This window comes from Amphiprion ocellaris, chromosome 12 (genome assembly GCF_022539595.1).
Source record: "Amphiprion ocellaris isolate individual 3 ecotype Okinawa chromosome 12, ASM2253959v1, whole genome shotgun sequence".
Lineage (NCBI taxonomy): Eukaryota > Metazoa > Chordata > Actinopteri > Pomacentridae > Amphiprion > Amphiprion ocellaris.
In genome coordinates, this window is record NC_072777.1 from 3,539,400 (window position 1) to 3,554,972 (window position 15,573).

General features: G+C 37.9%; 1 protein-coding gene across 1 annotated transcript; it reads left to right on the plus strand.

The window, feature by feature from the left end:
- The first annotated feature begins 58 nt into the window (after nucleotides 1–58).
- hebp2 (heme binding protein 2) lies at nucleotides 59–9,132 on the plus strand. Its single transcript, XM_023298811.3, has 5 exons — nucleotides 59–154; nucleotides 349–505; nucleotides 3,048–3,183; nucleotides 5,332–5,512; nucleotides 7,227–9,132. Exons 2-5 carry the CDS (start codon nucleotides 431–433, stop codon nucleotides 7,411–7,413), a joined length of 579 nt encoding a protein of 192 aa, XP_023154579.1. The 5' UTR covers nucleotides 59–154; nucleotides 349–430; the 3' UTR covers nucleotides 7,414–9,132.
- The last annotated feature ends 6,441 nt before the right edge of the window (nucleotides 9,133–15,573 follow it).

Consider the following 15,573-nt stretch of genomic DNA (forward strand, 5'->3'; position numbering starts at 1 on the left):
TGTGTATTTACTCAGTAGGGACGATTCGGCGTCTTATTTTGAAATTTCTCTCGCTCAGCCAATCAAAATTCAGATTTTATGTAACCGGAAGCGCTGTCAGGACAACAAGCCCACTCCACACCCAGACCGCGGCACAAAGCGCATGAATTTGAAGGTAATTGTGCGACTTTCTACCTTTCCCCCACTATTTTGGCTATTTAGAATGTTACATTTGTGACAGAAAAAGTTAAACGGTGAATGATAAACGCTAACATGAATACCGAAGATGTGTTTCGCAGCTGTTTGTTGCATAACGTTAGATAACCTTGATGTTAGAAGCTGTTATGAAATGTCTGTGATGCTTTGCAGCTGCGTGAAAACTTCTCAGCTCGTGGAAAGAAGAGTTTGTGGATATTTTCTGCTTGGAAGAAGAAGAAGCTGCTCGTCAATCATGTTCGCAACTTTGAAAAAAGTTGTGTTCTCAACTGGACTGCAGAATCCCAAATTCACAGCAGCGGAGAAAAAGGTAGTAAAAGAAACCTTTGGCCTCGTTTTAACAGCTGTTTGCTGCACTGTCACGCAAAAACACTGAAGTGGGGTCAGTTTAGTTAGTGTTCAAATGTTGAGTCGACACTTTGATAATCCATCAGTCCAGCAGAGACAGACAGTTTTTTTATACGAAAATGAAATAATGTTCTGTTTTCTGTCCTTTTAATAACTTTAAATGGACCTTTTTTTGTTTGTTTTCTACTGTTAGTGAGACACAAATGCAGTCTGTAGGACCAGCCTGTTTGGTGGTGGGCGGATTTCATCAACATCTTTCAGATTCCAGTCATTCTGAGTTGAATGTTTTTTCAGTTGGTGAATATTTTTCAGTCAGACAATCTGAATGCATCAAACTGGGCTACTGGGTTACCAACAATCTGTAACATATATATATATATATATATATATATATATATATATATATATATATAAAAATAAAAAAAAACATATTCCCTAAAAATGTACAAATATATTTGTAATCCCCAAGCACCCATGTCATGTAAACATTATTGAGATAGTTTCAAAAGATAAGATAAATAAAAAAACACAATGGAAAACCTGAGGGAAATAAAAGCAATGTCTGGGATAAAAACCAGGATAATGACATAAAATGTAAAAGTCGCAATAATAAAGACAGGCTTTCTGCAGGGCATTAAAAAGCATTAATAGTCATTAAATTAATTTTGTGAAAATTAAGGCCTTAAATGGCATTAAAAATCATTACATTTAATTCTCAGTGGCTTTAAAAATTGTTTCTGCAGTTTTCAAGAAAAATATTTGCTTATAATAATATGTAATTATAGACTGCGATTCATCAGATATGTGCATCTGCGTAAACATGCCGAAATACTGCGTTAATTGTTCCGGCTGGTCGGGTACAAATGCCAAAAACTGCATGTTTTCAAAGTGGCCGGCAGGCTGGAGCAGGTGGAGGAGAGCTGGGAAATGGGGAAATGTAAATTCCAGCAAAAATGGCTAGAAAACATGGATTTCAGAGAATGACTGCAGCCTGTTGGTGGTCAGGGGTGGTTTCTGGATTCAGAAATAGTGAAATGTAGGGACAGTTTTTATATAAAAATCATCTTTTACAAAAAAAAAAAACTAACCTGTGTAATTTTTTGAGTTCACAGTCATGGCATTAAAATTTTTACAGTCTAGCATTAAAATGGCATTAAAAAGCATTAAATTTCACTGGTTGATTTCTGCAGAAACCCTGAAATAGAGCTAAGAAAACAAGATAAAGTGCAAAATGTCATCACTTCTTATTGACAGCAACAGGAACAAAGCTGTGATTATGACACTTTGTCCTGCACCTTGGGACTAAAAACCTCCGTCCAGAGGGAAGAAGCCAAAATTCACCCCGTGGAGGATGGGAGTCATTATTAAGGATTGATAAAACCATCCTCTGTGCCTGTTTAGTGTACAAGGAGGCTGGATCAGGCGACTGGACCGTCTCTCTATTTGGTTCAGTGAGTTTTCTCTGTGACAGAGGTCTGACCGAACCATGCCACCAAGCAAAAAGATAAAACAGGGTCGAGATTGTTCGGTCAAAAAAAAAATTAAAAATCCAAAAAACACAAGCGAGACAAAAAGGAAAGACAATATGACAAAAATGAAAAACAAAACGACAAAAACACGAGACAAACGACAAAAATCAGACAAAAAACAACTAAAACCAGACAAGATATTACAAAAATGAGACACAAAAGGACAAAAAATGAGACAAACGGCACGAAACAAAACGAGAGACAAAAAATTTGACAAAAAAGTTTTAAAGCGCCAAAAAAATGGACAATGCAAAGCGAGACAAAAAAACCCACAAAATGACAAAAACGAGAAACAAACGACAAAAGTCGGACAAAAAAACGACAAAATATTACAAAAGTGAGACACAAAAGGACAAAAGAACAATGAACAATCTAGTATTTTACTTTATGATCAGAACAACTTGTCATGGTCTAGAAATTATTTTAGATTTACAGTTTTACAAATTTACAATCTGCAGTTAATGTCTTCTCTGTAATTTTTACACTTTATAAAGTCGTGCTGCGGACCGGATCGGACCCTCTGGAGGGCCAGTTTTGGCCTGTGGGCCACATGTTTGACACCCCTTGTATAGAGGATGAATAATAAAGGTGACATCACACACCCTTGTAGAGAACCTGTGGAGGAGAACACTGGGTCAGACAGAACCCCGTTTATTCTCACTCTGAGATCTGTCAGTTAAAATATCTAAAATCCAGCCCACCAGATTGTTGCTGATTTCAATCTGTTCTAAAAGTCTTTTGGTTAAAACGTGGAGCTGGATTGTGTTAAAAGCAGAGGAGAAGTCGATAAATAAAAGTCTTGCAGATGTCCCTTTACTCTCCACATGTTCAAAGATCATGTTTAGTAGAGTCAGTGCAGCGTCCTCCACTCCTATGACACGTGTCTTACCTAAACACTGCCACGTTTTTCATGTGACGAATAAAAACAGCCGTAATTTGCAGCCAGAATGATTTTTGTGTGTCTGTCTTTTGCAGGGGGAAGACTATGAGGTGCGCACCTACCACGCCACTACCTGGATGAGCACCTCCGTCAGTGGGATGCAGTTGGATCCATCCATCAAAACCGGTTTCCAGAGGCTCTTCAAGTACATTCAAGGCAACAATAAAAACAGTGAGTTTCTGTGAAATTTACAACTTTGCAGCCTTTTAAAGTCCTCATGAATCTAATATGAAAACCTTGTGCAGCTTAATCCTCCTGTTATGTTGTGGGTCAGATTGACTTTGATTTAAAGTAAAAAAAATATTTTAAAAAAATAGTTTGAAGTATTTTTTCCATACGGAACTTCTTCTGCTTGACTTAATAAGTGTAATCAATATATAAAATGAAAATGTGTGATTTCACATATTTGCACCCTGAACAGAAGAGGTGTCTTGTGTTTATTTATCAACTCCATAAAAAGAAAAAAAAAAGTAAAGCCACTGTATTTTGTATGTACACCACCAGTCAAAAGTTTAGACACCTTCTCATTTAATGGTTTTTCTTTATTTTCATGACTATTTACATTGTAGATTCTCACTAAAGGCATCAAAACTATGAATGAACACATATGGAATTAAACAAAAAAGTGTGAAATCAGTCAAAACATGTTTGATATTTTAGATTCTTTGAAGAATCTAACTGCTTTGCACACTGTTGACCTTCACTCCATGAGCTTCGTCTCACACTAATTTGTGTCCATTCATAGTTTTGATGCCTACAGTGAGAATCTACAATGGAATTATTCATGAAAATAAAACCATTCAATGAGGAGGTATGTCCGAACTTTGACTGGTAGTTTAGGTCTTTAAAATGTACTTTGCAGAAAAGTTTTAATGTGCATTTTTAATGAAAAACAAGTGAATTTTCCTCACTGAACCACGATCTGTGTGAGGTGAAGAACACACTGAATGTGGTAGACGTTTTACAGATATTTACTGTACATACACTATGAACTGAAAATGGCAAGTAAATATTTCAAATGCTGTTTTGCAGATTGTACCTGTTTTGTTAAATTACTGATAAAAACTATTAAACTCACAGAAAGAAATAGTTTGCATGTTAATCCTTAAAAAAGTCCAATTAAATCATTTGTCAAAAAATCTATATTTCTAAAAATGGAAATTTGTTCTTTGACCATCGAATTACACTCTTTTTACTGTATTTAAATTAGAAAAAAAATTATAAAAATTTTTTTTTTCTTACAGATTTGCCATTAATTGAAAAAATGTGTATGTATATTAAAGAATGATAAATAATTTTAAGATGATATTTTACAGATTTTCCCTTTTTTGTTAAATTACATTTTGAATATATTAAAATATATAATGGCCAAAGCTGTAAATATTGTTTTTGTTTGTTTTACAAATAGGGCTTAGTTCTTTTACAATGTATGACCATAAAATTACTTTTTTTTTTTTTTTACCTATCTTAAATCAGATATTTTCCATCTTTTTTTAAAACATTTTTTGCAGTTTCTGAATGAGTTCCAGTGCTTTCAAACATATTTTTCTGGTGCACTGAAAATTGGTTGAAATGGTTAATAACAGAGTTAATAATGAGATATAAAGAATACTATTGGAATTTCTTGGTTTTTGCCATTTTTGGATAATTAATCATGACCTTGGAACATCATTGCTATTCCTGAGAAACAAACCCAACAGGAGGTTAATAGAACTTTTGTCAGCTTTTGTCAGGACTGTGCCAGAGGCTTTTATTTTGTGGTGTGGACTGACTTGACATAAAGCCATGAACTCGGCGAGACACAATTAATTAGAAACAGTCAAGTTAGTAAATGTCACAGAATGAATTCACAGATAAGTTAATGAATAAATGCAAGAGGAAGTGCACTTTATCTCCTACTCAGCACTTTGCAACGGCACCTCCGCCTTCGTCTTACTCAGCAGTTCACAGCGGCATTATTTATGAGAATATATATTGTTTGTGCCGTCGACCAGCGAGGTCTGCAGCGTATGGAGATTGTGGATCCATAAACATGATGTTTATTCCTCTTCATCTGCTCCACATTGTGCTCACAGCCAGCCATCTGTTCAGGTATCATTATCCACGGAGGTTTTGATCCAGCAGCTGGCAACTGATGGTTTGTTTAGAAATTTAATATCCGCACGTCTTACACAAGTGGACTCAGCGAACAGTTTCATATTTCCTACAAAAACTGTGCTGTTTGTTTTTCACCTGTTCAACATGTGCTGCCAGTGTTTTCCTGTTTTTCTTTATTTTAGATAAAAATTTGTTAACATTTGTTGCTGGTTTTCACTTTAGAGGTCAAAGTGGAGATGACGGCCCCCGTGACGTGCCGTGTCGACCCTGGAGCCGGTCCTGCCTGTGAATCTAAGTTCACCGTGTCCTTCTACATCCCTGAGGAGCATCAGGAGAGTCCACCAGAGCCGAGCGACCCCGAGGTGTTTGTGGAGCACAGGAAGGAGCTGACAGTATACGTCAGGTAGGGTACAACGAGGCTCCACTTCAGGCTGTAGAGCAGGAATACTCAACGTAACACTACTCATAGGCCATATAGAAAAATTGGATCTTAACAAGGTTCCAAGTAGAGCTTCAAAAAATGCAGAAAGAAGAAATGGGAGCGAGAGAAGAAAAAATTTTAACAGATAATTTATTGAAAACTGCATTTAAACTCTAACATGCTTTCATCAGCTGATTGAAAGTTTAAGACAACAGCCTTTAAAAGCCAAAATGTGCACAAAAGGTCAGATATACACACTGTCAGGACCTCCTGATGGCAAAGGCAAAAAAGCTTTCTGTCTTTGAAGGTGGTAGGATTGTTGAGCAGCATAAGCACGGCCTCTCACAATGCGCCATCACTGCTGAGGTGGGACGCAGGAAGACGGTCATTTTTAATTTCTTAAAAGATCCTGAGGGTTATGGAACAAAAAAGTCAAGTGATAGCCCCAAAAAATTTCACCGATGCTGAGCCGGAGGATCCGATTGGTTGTTCATCACGACACGGGACGATCCTTGACCCACATTAAGGCCCTTACTGGTGCTGACTGCAGCCCGGTTACCATCAGACGGCATCTGGGAGGGAAGGGCTTGTCTTCAACGTCCACATCTCCTTCACCGCCAAGAAATTGCCTGTTTGGACTTTGCAGTGAGCACCAATTACGAGACATTGAAAGGTGGAAGAGAAAAAATGTAACCTTGATTATCCTGATGGCTTCCAACGTGACTGGCATGACAAGGAGTTCCAACTGGAGATGTTTTCTTAGCGGCACAGTGGAGGAGGCGCCATCATGGTCTGGGGAGCTCTCTCCTTCAATGGAACATTGGAGCTTCAGGTTCTACAGGGGCGTCAGACGGCGGCTGGCTATGTGGAGATGTTGTAGCGGGAATCTGTCATGACTGAGGGCCTCGTCTGGTTGGTAATGACTTGGTCTTTCAACAGGAAGCTGCTGTTCACGATGCCGGCCTGACGAAGGACTTCATCCAGGAGAATAAGGTTGCTCTTTTGGACCATCCTGATCTAAATCCAGTTGGGAACATTTGGGAATGGATGGCAAGGGAAGTCTACAAAAATGGTCCAGACAGTGGACGGCCTTCACGAAGCCATCTTCACCACTTGGAGCAATGTTCCCACCAGCCTCCTGGAAACATCAAGCATGCCTAAACAAATTTTTGATCAACAAGAACGGTGGAGCTCCTCATTACTGAGTCCTTTTTTGGCACTTTTATTTCTGTTTTGAGGGGATTTTCTAGGTTTTTTTGAGGTATGGAAATTAAATAACTTATCGTCGTGGTGATGCTGGAGATTTGCACGTTTGGAAATGGACTGTTTCTGGCCAAAAAAAAGGCGCCCTGGTTTCTTATTTACATTTACAAAAGCAAATTCTTCCTCCCATGGCTGCTGAAACGACGTGTGTTCGTCACACAGCTTGCGTTTAATTTTCCTGGCGGCGGCCATGAACTCTACTTCGATTAGTCTTATTTTGACTTTTATTGGCGGCTAGCAAACAACCTATTGGTGCATTACCGCCACCAACTGGTATAGTCCCACACCTGCAACACTTACCTGCCTGTTTTCAGTAGGTCAAGCATATCTCCCTCTAGTGTCAGCATGGCAGAAACTATTTGCGTTAATAAGACGTTTAAATCTCTGATTCATGTGACTTCATTCTGAGCCGGCCTCTTGTTCCTTTTTCTAGGACGTACGGCGGTTTCTCCGATGAGAAGATGAAGCAGGAAGAGCTCCTGAAACTGGTGGAAAGCCTGAAGAGGGACGGCGTCCAGTACGTGGAGGCTCCGTACTACACCGCCGGGTACGACAGCCCTTTCAAACTGACCAATCGGAGGAACGAAGTCTGGGTCCTCAAGAAGGGAGAGGAGCAGTAGACAAAGCTGACATCCTGATATTACCAGCTGCACCTAAAAAACTCACATCTAGAAATTTGACAGAATTTGTGTCAAAAAAAAAAAAAAATCAGTTTTGCTACTTTCACTTAAAGTTACTGAATGACTCACTGCGAATGTTGATGAAATAATTAGCAGAACTCCGACAGGCCAGCATTTAAAGAGCCCATATTATGGATTTTTGTTTTTCCCTTTACTTTAGTGTGTTATGTTTTAAAATGTCTGCAAACTTCTAAAATCCAAAATCCACGCCCAAGGGAGGTGTCCTCTCCCAAAGAAAATGTTGCTCCTTCTCTGCTCAAAACACCTCGTTTGTAGCTCATTCTTTTCCTACGCTACATATCTATGTCATCATGCAGCATATTTGCATAATTCCAGCATGGTGGCTACTTTAGCATGCTCTCCAACAAAGATACTGTCTGTATTCAGCAATATAGGGTTACGGTACTGGTACGTAAGCTACATTTGCTGGGTTTTGCTGGGCCAGACGACCAATCAGAGCAGAGTGGACTTTTCATAAACAGGGCTTTAAAGACACGGCAGCTAAAACGAGACATTTCAGATGTTTTATAAGAGGAACAGCAGCGATGTAGAGTATAAGAAGAATAAATAATGTATTTAGTCTGTGTAGATATTCAAGTAGACCCCCAAAATAAAATTCTAAACCTGCAAATGTGCACAATATGGGCTCTTTAACAAGTAAAGTGGCCGCAGTTAGGGGATATTTCCAGCAGGTGGAGCTATTTAGTCAGAAAGTGTTCACCTTATTTGGTACAAAGAGAAGAACCACGAGTGCCTCTTGATTTTTTTTTCCTTAAAAAAGGAATTACTTGTTGAAAATGCACTAATTTTAAGCTTTTGTTTGCACACATTGCCAATTGCCATTCATCATGTGACTCTTAAAGTTCATTTAAATAATGTGGTAGCTAATTGTTTACACATAAATCTTAGTAAGACCTAAAGGGATGGTTTACATTTTCTCCCTCCAGTCAGTCCTGAAGCGGACTTCTGTAATGTGCATTTAAACTAAAGTTGAGCACACGAGAAATCACATTCAACTCTGAGTTTTTCTGCGAAAATCCTCACTCAGCGTGTCTGATTAGGAGTGTGGAAGCCTCATATTTGCTTTCTCTGAACTTTGGAATAGATGTTTGCACAGATCAGGGCTGCGCTCTGTTTAAACATTTGTTTAAAGAGATTTTTTCATATCCAGAAGCATCAGTTACTGCAACTTTTAACGTACTACAGGCCAGTGAGCATACTTTAAAAAAATGTGAACCTGTGTTTTGCTTTTTTCTCGTCAGTCAGGGTTGGTGCTGGGAAGGTGACTCGGTAATCTCACAAACATCGGTAAAGCTCCGATTTCAGACCTCGATTACTGCCGCTGAGTCAATCTGGACCAGTCCGATCACTGAAATCTCGTGTCATTTTATTTTTTTGAATAATAAATGTGTAGGGATCGGATTAGCTAACATTTAAGGTGTCTGACAGGAGTGATGGCTAAATGCTAACATACAAAACATCTTTTTAAAGACCCTCCTTTCATATGTTTAATCATATTGTGTGTTTTAGGGCATAAAACTTAATACTTCATAAGGGAATAATGGCATAAGCACTGCACAGATATATGGGAAATCTCTAAATGATGTGAGAGAATGTAAAATGTATGATCGCATCAATAATAAATGGAACTGCAAATGATCGATAATCCTGATGATTTCTTACTTTCATCTCGTGCAATTACATTTTTGTCCACCATGCTTCCTGATGCAGTTTTTTAAAATCGCAATCCACATAAACTTTCACTGTGAGTTGTTTATCAGGCCTGCCGAAGATCTTGACCTTTTATCAGCCAAATGAAGTCCTCGCCAAAGTTCACCTCGCCCTTCATCCTCCCTCGGCTCCTCCTCTCTTGCCCTCGTCGGCCTCGTGTCTGCTGACTCATTCGTTTTATTTGTGGCAGAATTGTTCCCAATATCATGTTCAGACACTCAGCAGAAATTACATCTTTTTTTATCCTCTGCACACTCGCGCTCCGTCTTCGTCTTGCCGTTCGCCACATTGATCTCATTGGCTGTGCTCAGCAGGGCGAAACATTGCTGCGGAGAGGAAACGTATAATGAGGCTCAACGTTTTAATCCAAACACTGGCGTTGTGTGTTTTAATTGTATCTGCCTCCCCTCCAGCCTGGTGGAGATGATGTGGAGGGCAGGGTGTGAAGTCATTTTTCTGGTGACGGAGATTAACTGGAGAAAATTAATAGAGGAAGCATGTGGTGCAATTTTCATTGGTCATGTGATTAATATGTACTTTTTATTAGATTTTTATCTTGAAATCTTATATTGAGAGTAGGTCTGAACTGTAGATACCAGTGGATGGAGATGAGCGGTCACCTTCTTTGCATCTTTGTTATGTGATGATTGGTATTGGTTTGTCTGTCTGTCTGTCTGTTAGCAACATTACTCAAAAACAGACTAACGGATTTGGATGAAATTTTCAGGGAAGGTCAGAAATGACACAAGGACCAAGTGATTAGATTTTGACAGTGATGCGTCTTATAGTCTGGATCCAGGATTTGTTAAAGGTTTCTGTATCATTGTGAGATAGCAGCACAGCGTCACTGTAACTATGACAACAAGTGAACACATCAGCTGCCTGCTGATGATCACATGATTGTGATCTTACTACAAACTGACCGCTGCGGACCATGAATCTTTTAAAGATTTCATCCATTGGAAATCATACAATGACTGAGCAGCCTTGGCATTGTTAAATTTACATTGCTTTTTGGATCAGTCTTGTTGTTTACAGGCTGCTTTTGGTTTCCTTAATTTTGATACGTCTCATAGACTTGGTTTGTTGACAAAATGTACTGATGTTTGATGTTTGCCCATCACATATCTTGATATTTTCTAAACCAGTGTAACAGTCCAGATTAACCCCCCTGCCAAAGTATACCCTGGTATAAACTGGCCCAAGTAGTTTATACCAGGGTATATTTTGGCTGGGGCTTTAATCTGGCGTGTTACACCTGGCATGACAAGTCAGTGGTGGATCTGAATGAAAACTGGAGAATACCACCAACGTTGATCCAGTTGTGAAATATCAATCACAAGGTGCTCTCTTGTCTATTTCACTCTCATTGGGATGATAATTTATAAAATGAACGTCATTTTGAAAGATACCTCAAACTAGTGAATGGGACCATAAACTTACTGGAAAAATGTTTACTGAGGTGACAAATCAAAGGAAAAGCAGGCTAATTTTCTCATAGTCTTCTATACAAATGAATGAGTTTTTTTTCTGCAGCCAGAGCTGCCGCCTCCTGCCGACTCTCAGTCTGACCAATCACTGCTCTCCGACTCTCAGTCTGACCAATCGCTGCTCCTCAGCTCAGTCAGTCTGACCCATACACAGATATTCATATATCTGGCAGCTGCAGCTCCCAGTGAACAGGAGGATTTTATTAGAGGAAGTAAGATACAGTCACACAGAGAAACATTAGAACTCACACTGAAATGGAACTACAGCTCTGTGTCTTGGAGAAGATTTATTTTCAAAGCTACACGTGTGACGGTAATAATCCGTATCAGAGCAGACCTCATTAGCACTTCCGCTAGGTCGGCTAACCTTTCCGGTCACTCCAGGGACGCTGTTGTCGGTAATGTAGCCACAATATAGATTAATTTTTCGTTTGGGCTTGACAAAGACGAGAACAAAAATATTCAGAGCAAGTGGAGCAGCTAGCTAACGCTTATTACAGTTTGATTTACATTTTCAAAATCACATTTTTGAAATCACGTAATTTTTCCTTAAAACAAATCACGGCTTTTATTTTGAAAGACGTACCTGGAAACGTTTATCCGTAATTCCGCTAACTTGACTGAACGTGGGCTGCAGTTCCCGTTATTTAAACATCAATATGATGTATAAATGCAGATGGACTTCATATATTTCACTATGCAGACATTTTTATTGATGTCCAGTGCATTTTATAGATATAAAAATATTTGATCAAAATATATCCTCATAATAATTTAGTTAATGCAATTAAACATTCATCAGTGATTAATCTTTAGTGTCAAACTTTTACTTTGCGCCTATATTTTTTTTAAAAATGTAGGTCATTTTAAGGTAAGACATTGAAGGATGGTTTTCTTAGGTAAATGAATTTAAGGTTTAATTGACTGACATCTGTCAGTCAGTGTTGTGTTTCTTTCAATTTGAAATATCTCAATTTAATTAATACAGCTCAGTCAGTTACATTTTATATTATTAAGAATTCTTATTCAGTTTAACACTAGATGACGTATCAGTTCATTGAGTATTTCAGAGCCAGTTTTTTCTGTTCAATTATCTGTATTTAAAGCGATGTTATTAAAATATAATTGCAATGAATCAGCAGCAACATAAGAAATGACCAAATACACAAACAAAGTGCAGCTATTTTAATATTTAAAAAATGATCAATCAGTCAGATGATGGTGAAAGTGCAGCTAAAGTTAAGTTAGCGAAACTACGGCTAAGCAACGTTTCCTTTTACTTCCAGAAAAATAAAAGCCTCATATTTGCTATTTATTAAAAAATCATTAAAAGCACCACTTCCAGCAAGTTTGTTTTAGTTTGTTGGTATTTATCGGTGGAGCAGCAGCACATTTTCCACAGACAGTTTTACTGTCTGTTGTCTTGTTTAAATCAGTTTTCAGTTCAGTAATTCAGTCCATCGGCTGATTGGACCAACAGACACTGAAGGACTCCGACAGCTGGTCGGTAATAAATGATAATTTACTGATCGGTGCCGGTTTTAATGAACTTTATGTTCAACTTCAGAGTCAGATATAATGTGAGCAGTGAACCCCAGGAGTTGGTGGAGTTTATTTGTGTGTGTTGACCAGAGAAGAGAGTTAGCATCCAGTGAATATTAACTTTGATGTGAATTAGCAATGCTAACCGAGCTAGCTGAGTAGTTCTGATTAGCAGCTAAATGTAGCATCAAGCTAACGATGTTTGTGTGTTTCCTATCAACAGCTGAAGTGTGTTGTGTTCCTGTAATGTGGTTCATTAAGTTCATAAAACTGTGGCTGGTTGACATTAATGTAACGTTCAGGAAACTTAAATGTGATTAAAACGGTAACGTTAATGTTCTAGTTGTCAGTAATCAGCTTTAATTTGACACTAAAACAGACTCTGATAGTTTTAAATGACATCAGTTTCATGAATTTGTTGAAAATTGTCTCATTTGTTGTGATGTTGCTGCTGATTCATTAAACCAGATGATCCGTGTTGAAGATACATTTAGTTCTAGTATCAGAAGTACAAGAAGGAAAATGGAAGTTTAGTTCTGCTACGTCAAAGATTTCAGGAATAAAATAACTAAATGCGTCTTTATGCTTCAAAGTTTATTTTACAATAATGAAATAATCACAGATGATAAAAGTATAAATAGCAGAGAAAACCTGAGAGAATAATTTCCTGAAAAGTCTGTGAAGGAAAAGCAGCTTTTTATCCTGAAAGATCAGAATCAACTCCAACATCTGCATCTGACAGCATCAAGTCAACCAGAAAGAAAATGACTTCTTTCTGATCACATCTGTTCCGCTGCTCACAGGCTGCTGCTGCTCACATTCTTCACATTTATTGTCCACTTTTAAAAGTTCAGCAGACAGGTGCTCTGCTTTGGAGTGTGACGATGTCATCGGTGATGTGGAGAGTGAAGTTTCCGTTTTACCCACAGCGTGCTTTAGGGCAGCCGGGTCAGACTTGATGTTTAACATACTGACTGACAGCTCAGATTTACCTGTCTGTAGTTCTGTTTTGATGGGTATTAAACTTTCACTCAAAGCCGCCAGGAGCTGGGTCTTTAAAATAACCGCCGTCTCGTTACAGAGTGAAAGTAGCAGTTCCTCCTTAAGGTCAGAGATTGCAGCATCTGAGGGCCTCTTCAAAAGACGACATAGTTGATGAAGACGTTCTGGAGCAGGACCAGAAAGACCACGACCAAGCAGCCTTGAGATCTTAGGCAGCGTCTCCCTCAGGTGGATGTCAACGGTGTTCACGGCCAGGTCTGTGGTAATCCTGTCAAAAAACAAAACAGAAAAATATCTAGATTATAAATCAACATGTAACCAAAGCACTCTGTGTATAACGCCATAGTATAGGATGTAGTTCAGAAAATGTCAAAGTATAGTATACTTTTCAAGAATAACATAGGATGGCCTGTAGTTCATAGTACAGCATGTCGGCAAAAAAAAACCCATAGATTATTATGTGGTTCAAAAAGCACAAAATGATAGGATGTTGCCTAAAATTGTCATGTATGATATGTGGTTCAAAAAATGTCATAGTGCAGTATATTGTCAAAATAGTGTGTTGTTCAAGAAAACATCGGAGTATAATATGTCCTCTAAAAAATGCTATAGAATATTTCATTGCACAAGTAAAAGTATAGTAGTTTTTAAAACTCGTCAAATTCTTATAATATGTTGCTAAAAAACAATAAAAAACTAAAACAAAAAAAGTCATAGTAATATGTCAATTAAAAAAGCCTATAGTATAGCATGTCACCCAAAAAGCATCATAGTTTAGCATGTCGCTCTAAAAACATTGTTACGTCCCAGCTGTCTGAAGTAGGTGAGGAGCAACACAAAAACAGTCCAAACGCTGGTTTCCAGAGGGTTAGACATCTATTTATTTGAAAGAGTAAGTTTACAACAACACAACATGTGAGGAGTTTAAAAACAAATGGTGTTAGTAAAATAAAAATAAATAAACAGAACTAAAAGTGAACTTTATGTTGACATTGATGGGCATTCCAACCAGGAACAAAGTAAATGACAGTCAATCCGAAAAAAAAATTTTGTCAACAAAGTTTTCTGGTAGAGTTTGTGTTTTTCTAAGTTTAACTCCAAGATTTTAAATACTTTCATTTACTGCAAATGAATATCTACTCCAAATGTCTCACTAATAATCATTATCAGCCTTAAAAACCCACAAAACACCCCTCTATACTCCACCACACTTAGTACAGTCCGGTTCCCCCTTCTATAAATCTGCTTGGAATCTTCCACTTCCTGTTTGTCAAAGTGGCCTTCTACCTGGACAGGTTTTGTTGGAGCTCATGCAACAAACATTTTGGGTAACTGCACTTTAATATGGATGGATGACACTGAATTAGAGTCTGTTTTAATGAGACTGAGTTAAGATGTGTAGCTCTGTCATTAAGTAGTAAATTATTTCTCAGAATTCACAGAGAAAAGTCTGAAATGTTTGCTAGGTTAGCGTCCCACATGTTCTTTGGCTCAGCTAAAGCTAACTCTCTCCAACTTCTGGATCTCTTGCGTTGCTTGTTGTTAAAATATCTTGCTAGAGGTGCTGAAGCTCAGAAAGTCTGAGATGTTTGTTCAAAATAAGCTCATTCTAAAGTCTGATCTGAACTGTCCTGTTTTGTTTGAACTTTCCCTAAACTTAGGAGTTAATGACAGAGCAGCACATCCAGACTCAGTCTCATTTATGTAGAGATTAAACTTCAGTGTCATTCATTGATGTTAAAGTGCAGTTTTTCAAATGTTTGTTGCACATGCTCCCGACCAAACCAGTCCAGGTAGAAGATGATGTGAAGAGAAAGCTCCAGAGGATGAATATCACACACTTACGTTGGAAATAAATGTCCTTTAATTAGACATTGTCATGCAAAAGTTGGATTTCCCTTTAATGATGTTCAAATCTTTGTTGAGTGTTTTGTTGATGTTGGTTTCTAAATGTTTTCTGACACTCGTCCCCAAAGATTAAAACCTTTTACGGCTCACAAGCTGCAACAATTCACACATTATCAACTATCTTTCTGACTAAACTAAGATAAAAAGTGAAAAACTGTCTGATTCGTGCATCATGAATGTAAATCTTTTTGGTTTTTATGACAGTAAACTGAATATATTTGAGTTTGACATTTTCTAAACCAAAAGAAGAAATGAATTAGTGGAGAAAACAATCAACAGATTAATGGACAAACAAAATGTGTTTTCCAACATATATGGCTGAATTACTCCAACATTACAAGATAGATGGAATTTTAATTCAATTTTATTTATATAACGCCAATTGCAGGTCAAATTGTCTCAAGACGCTTTATTTTTATTTTTTTTT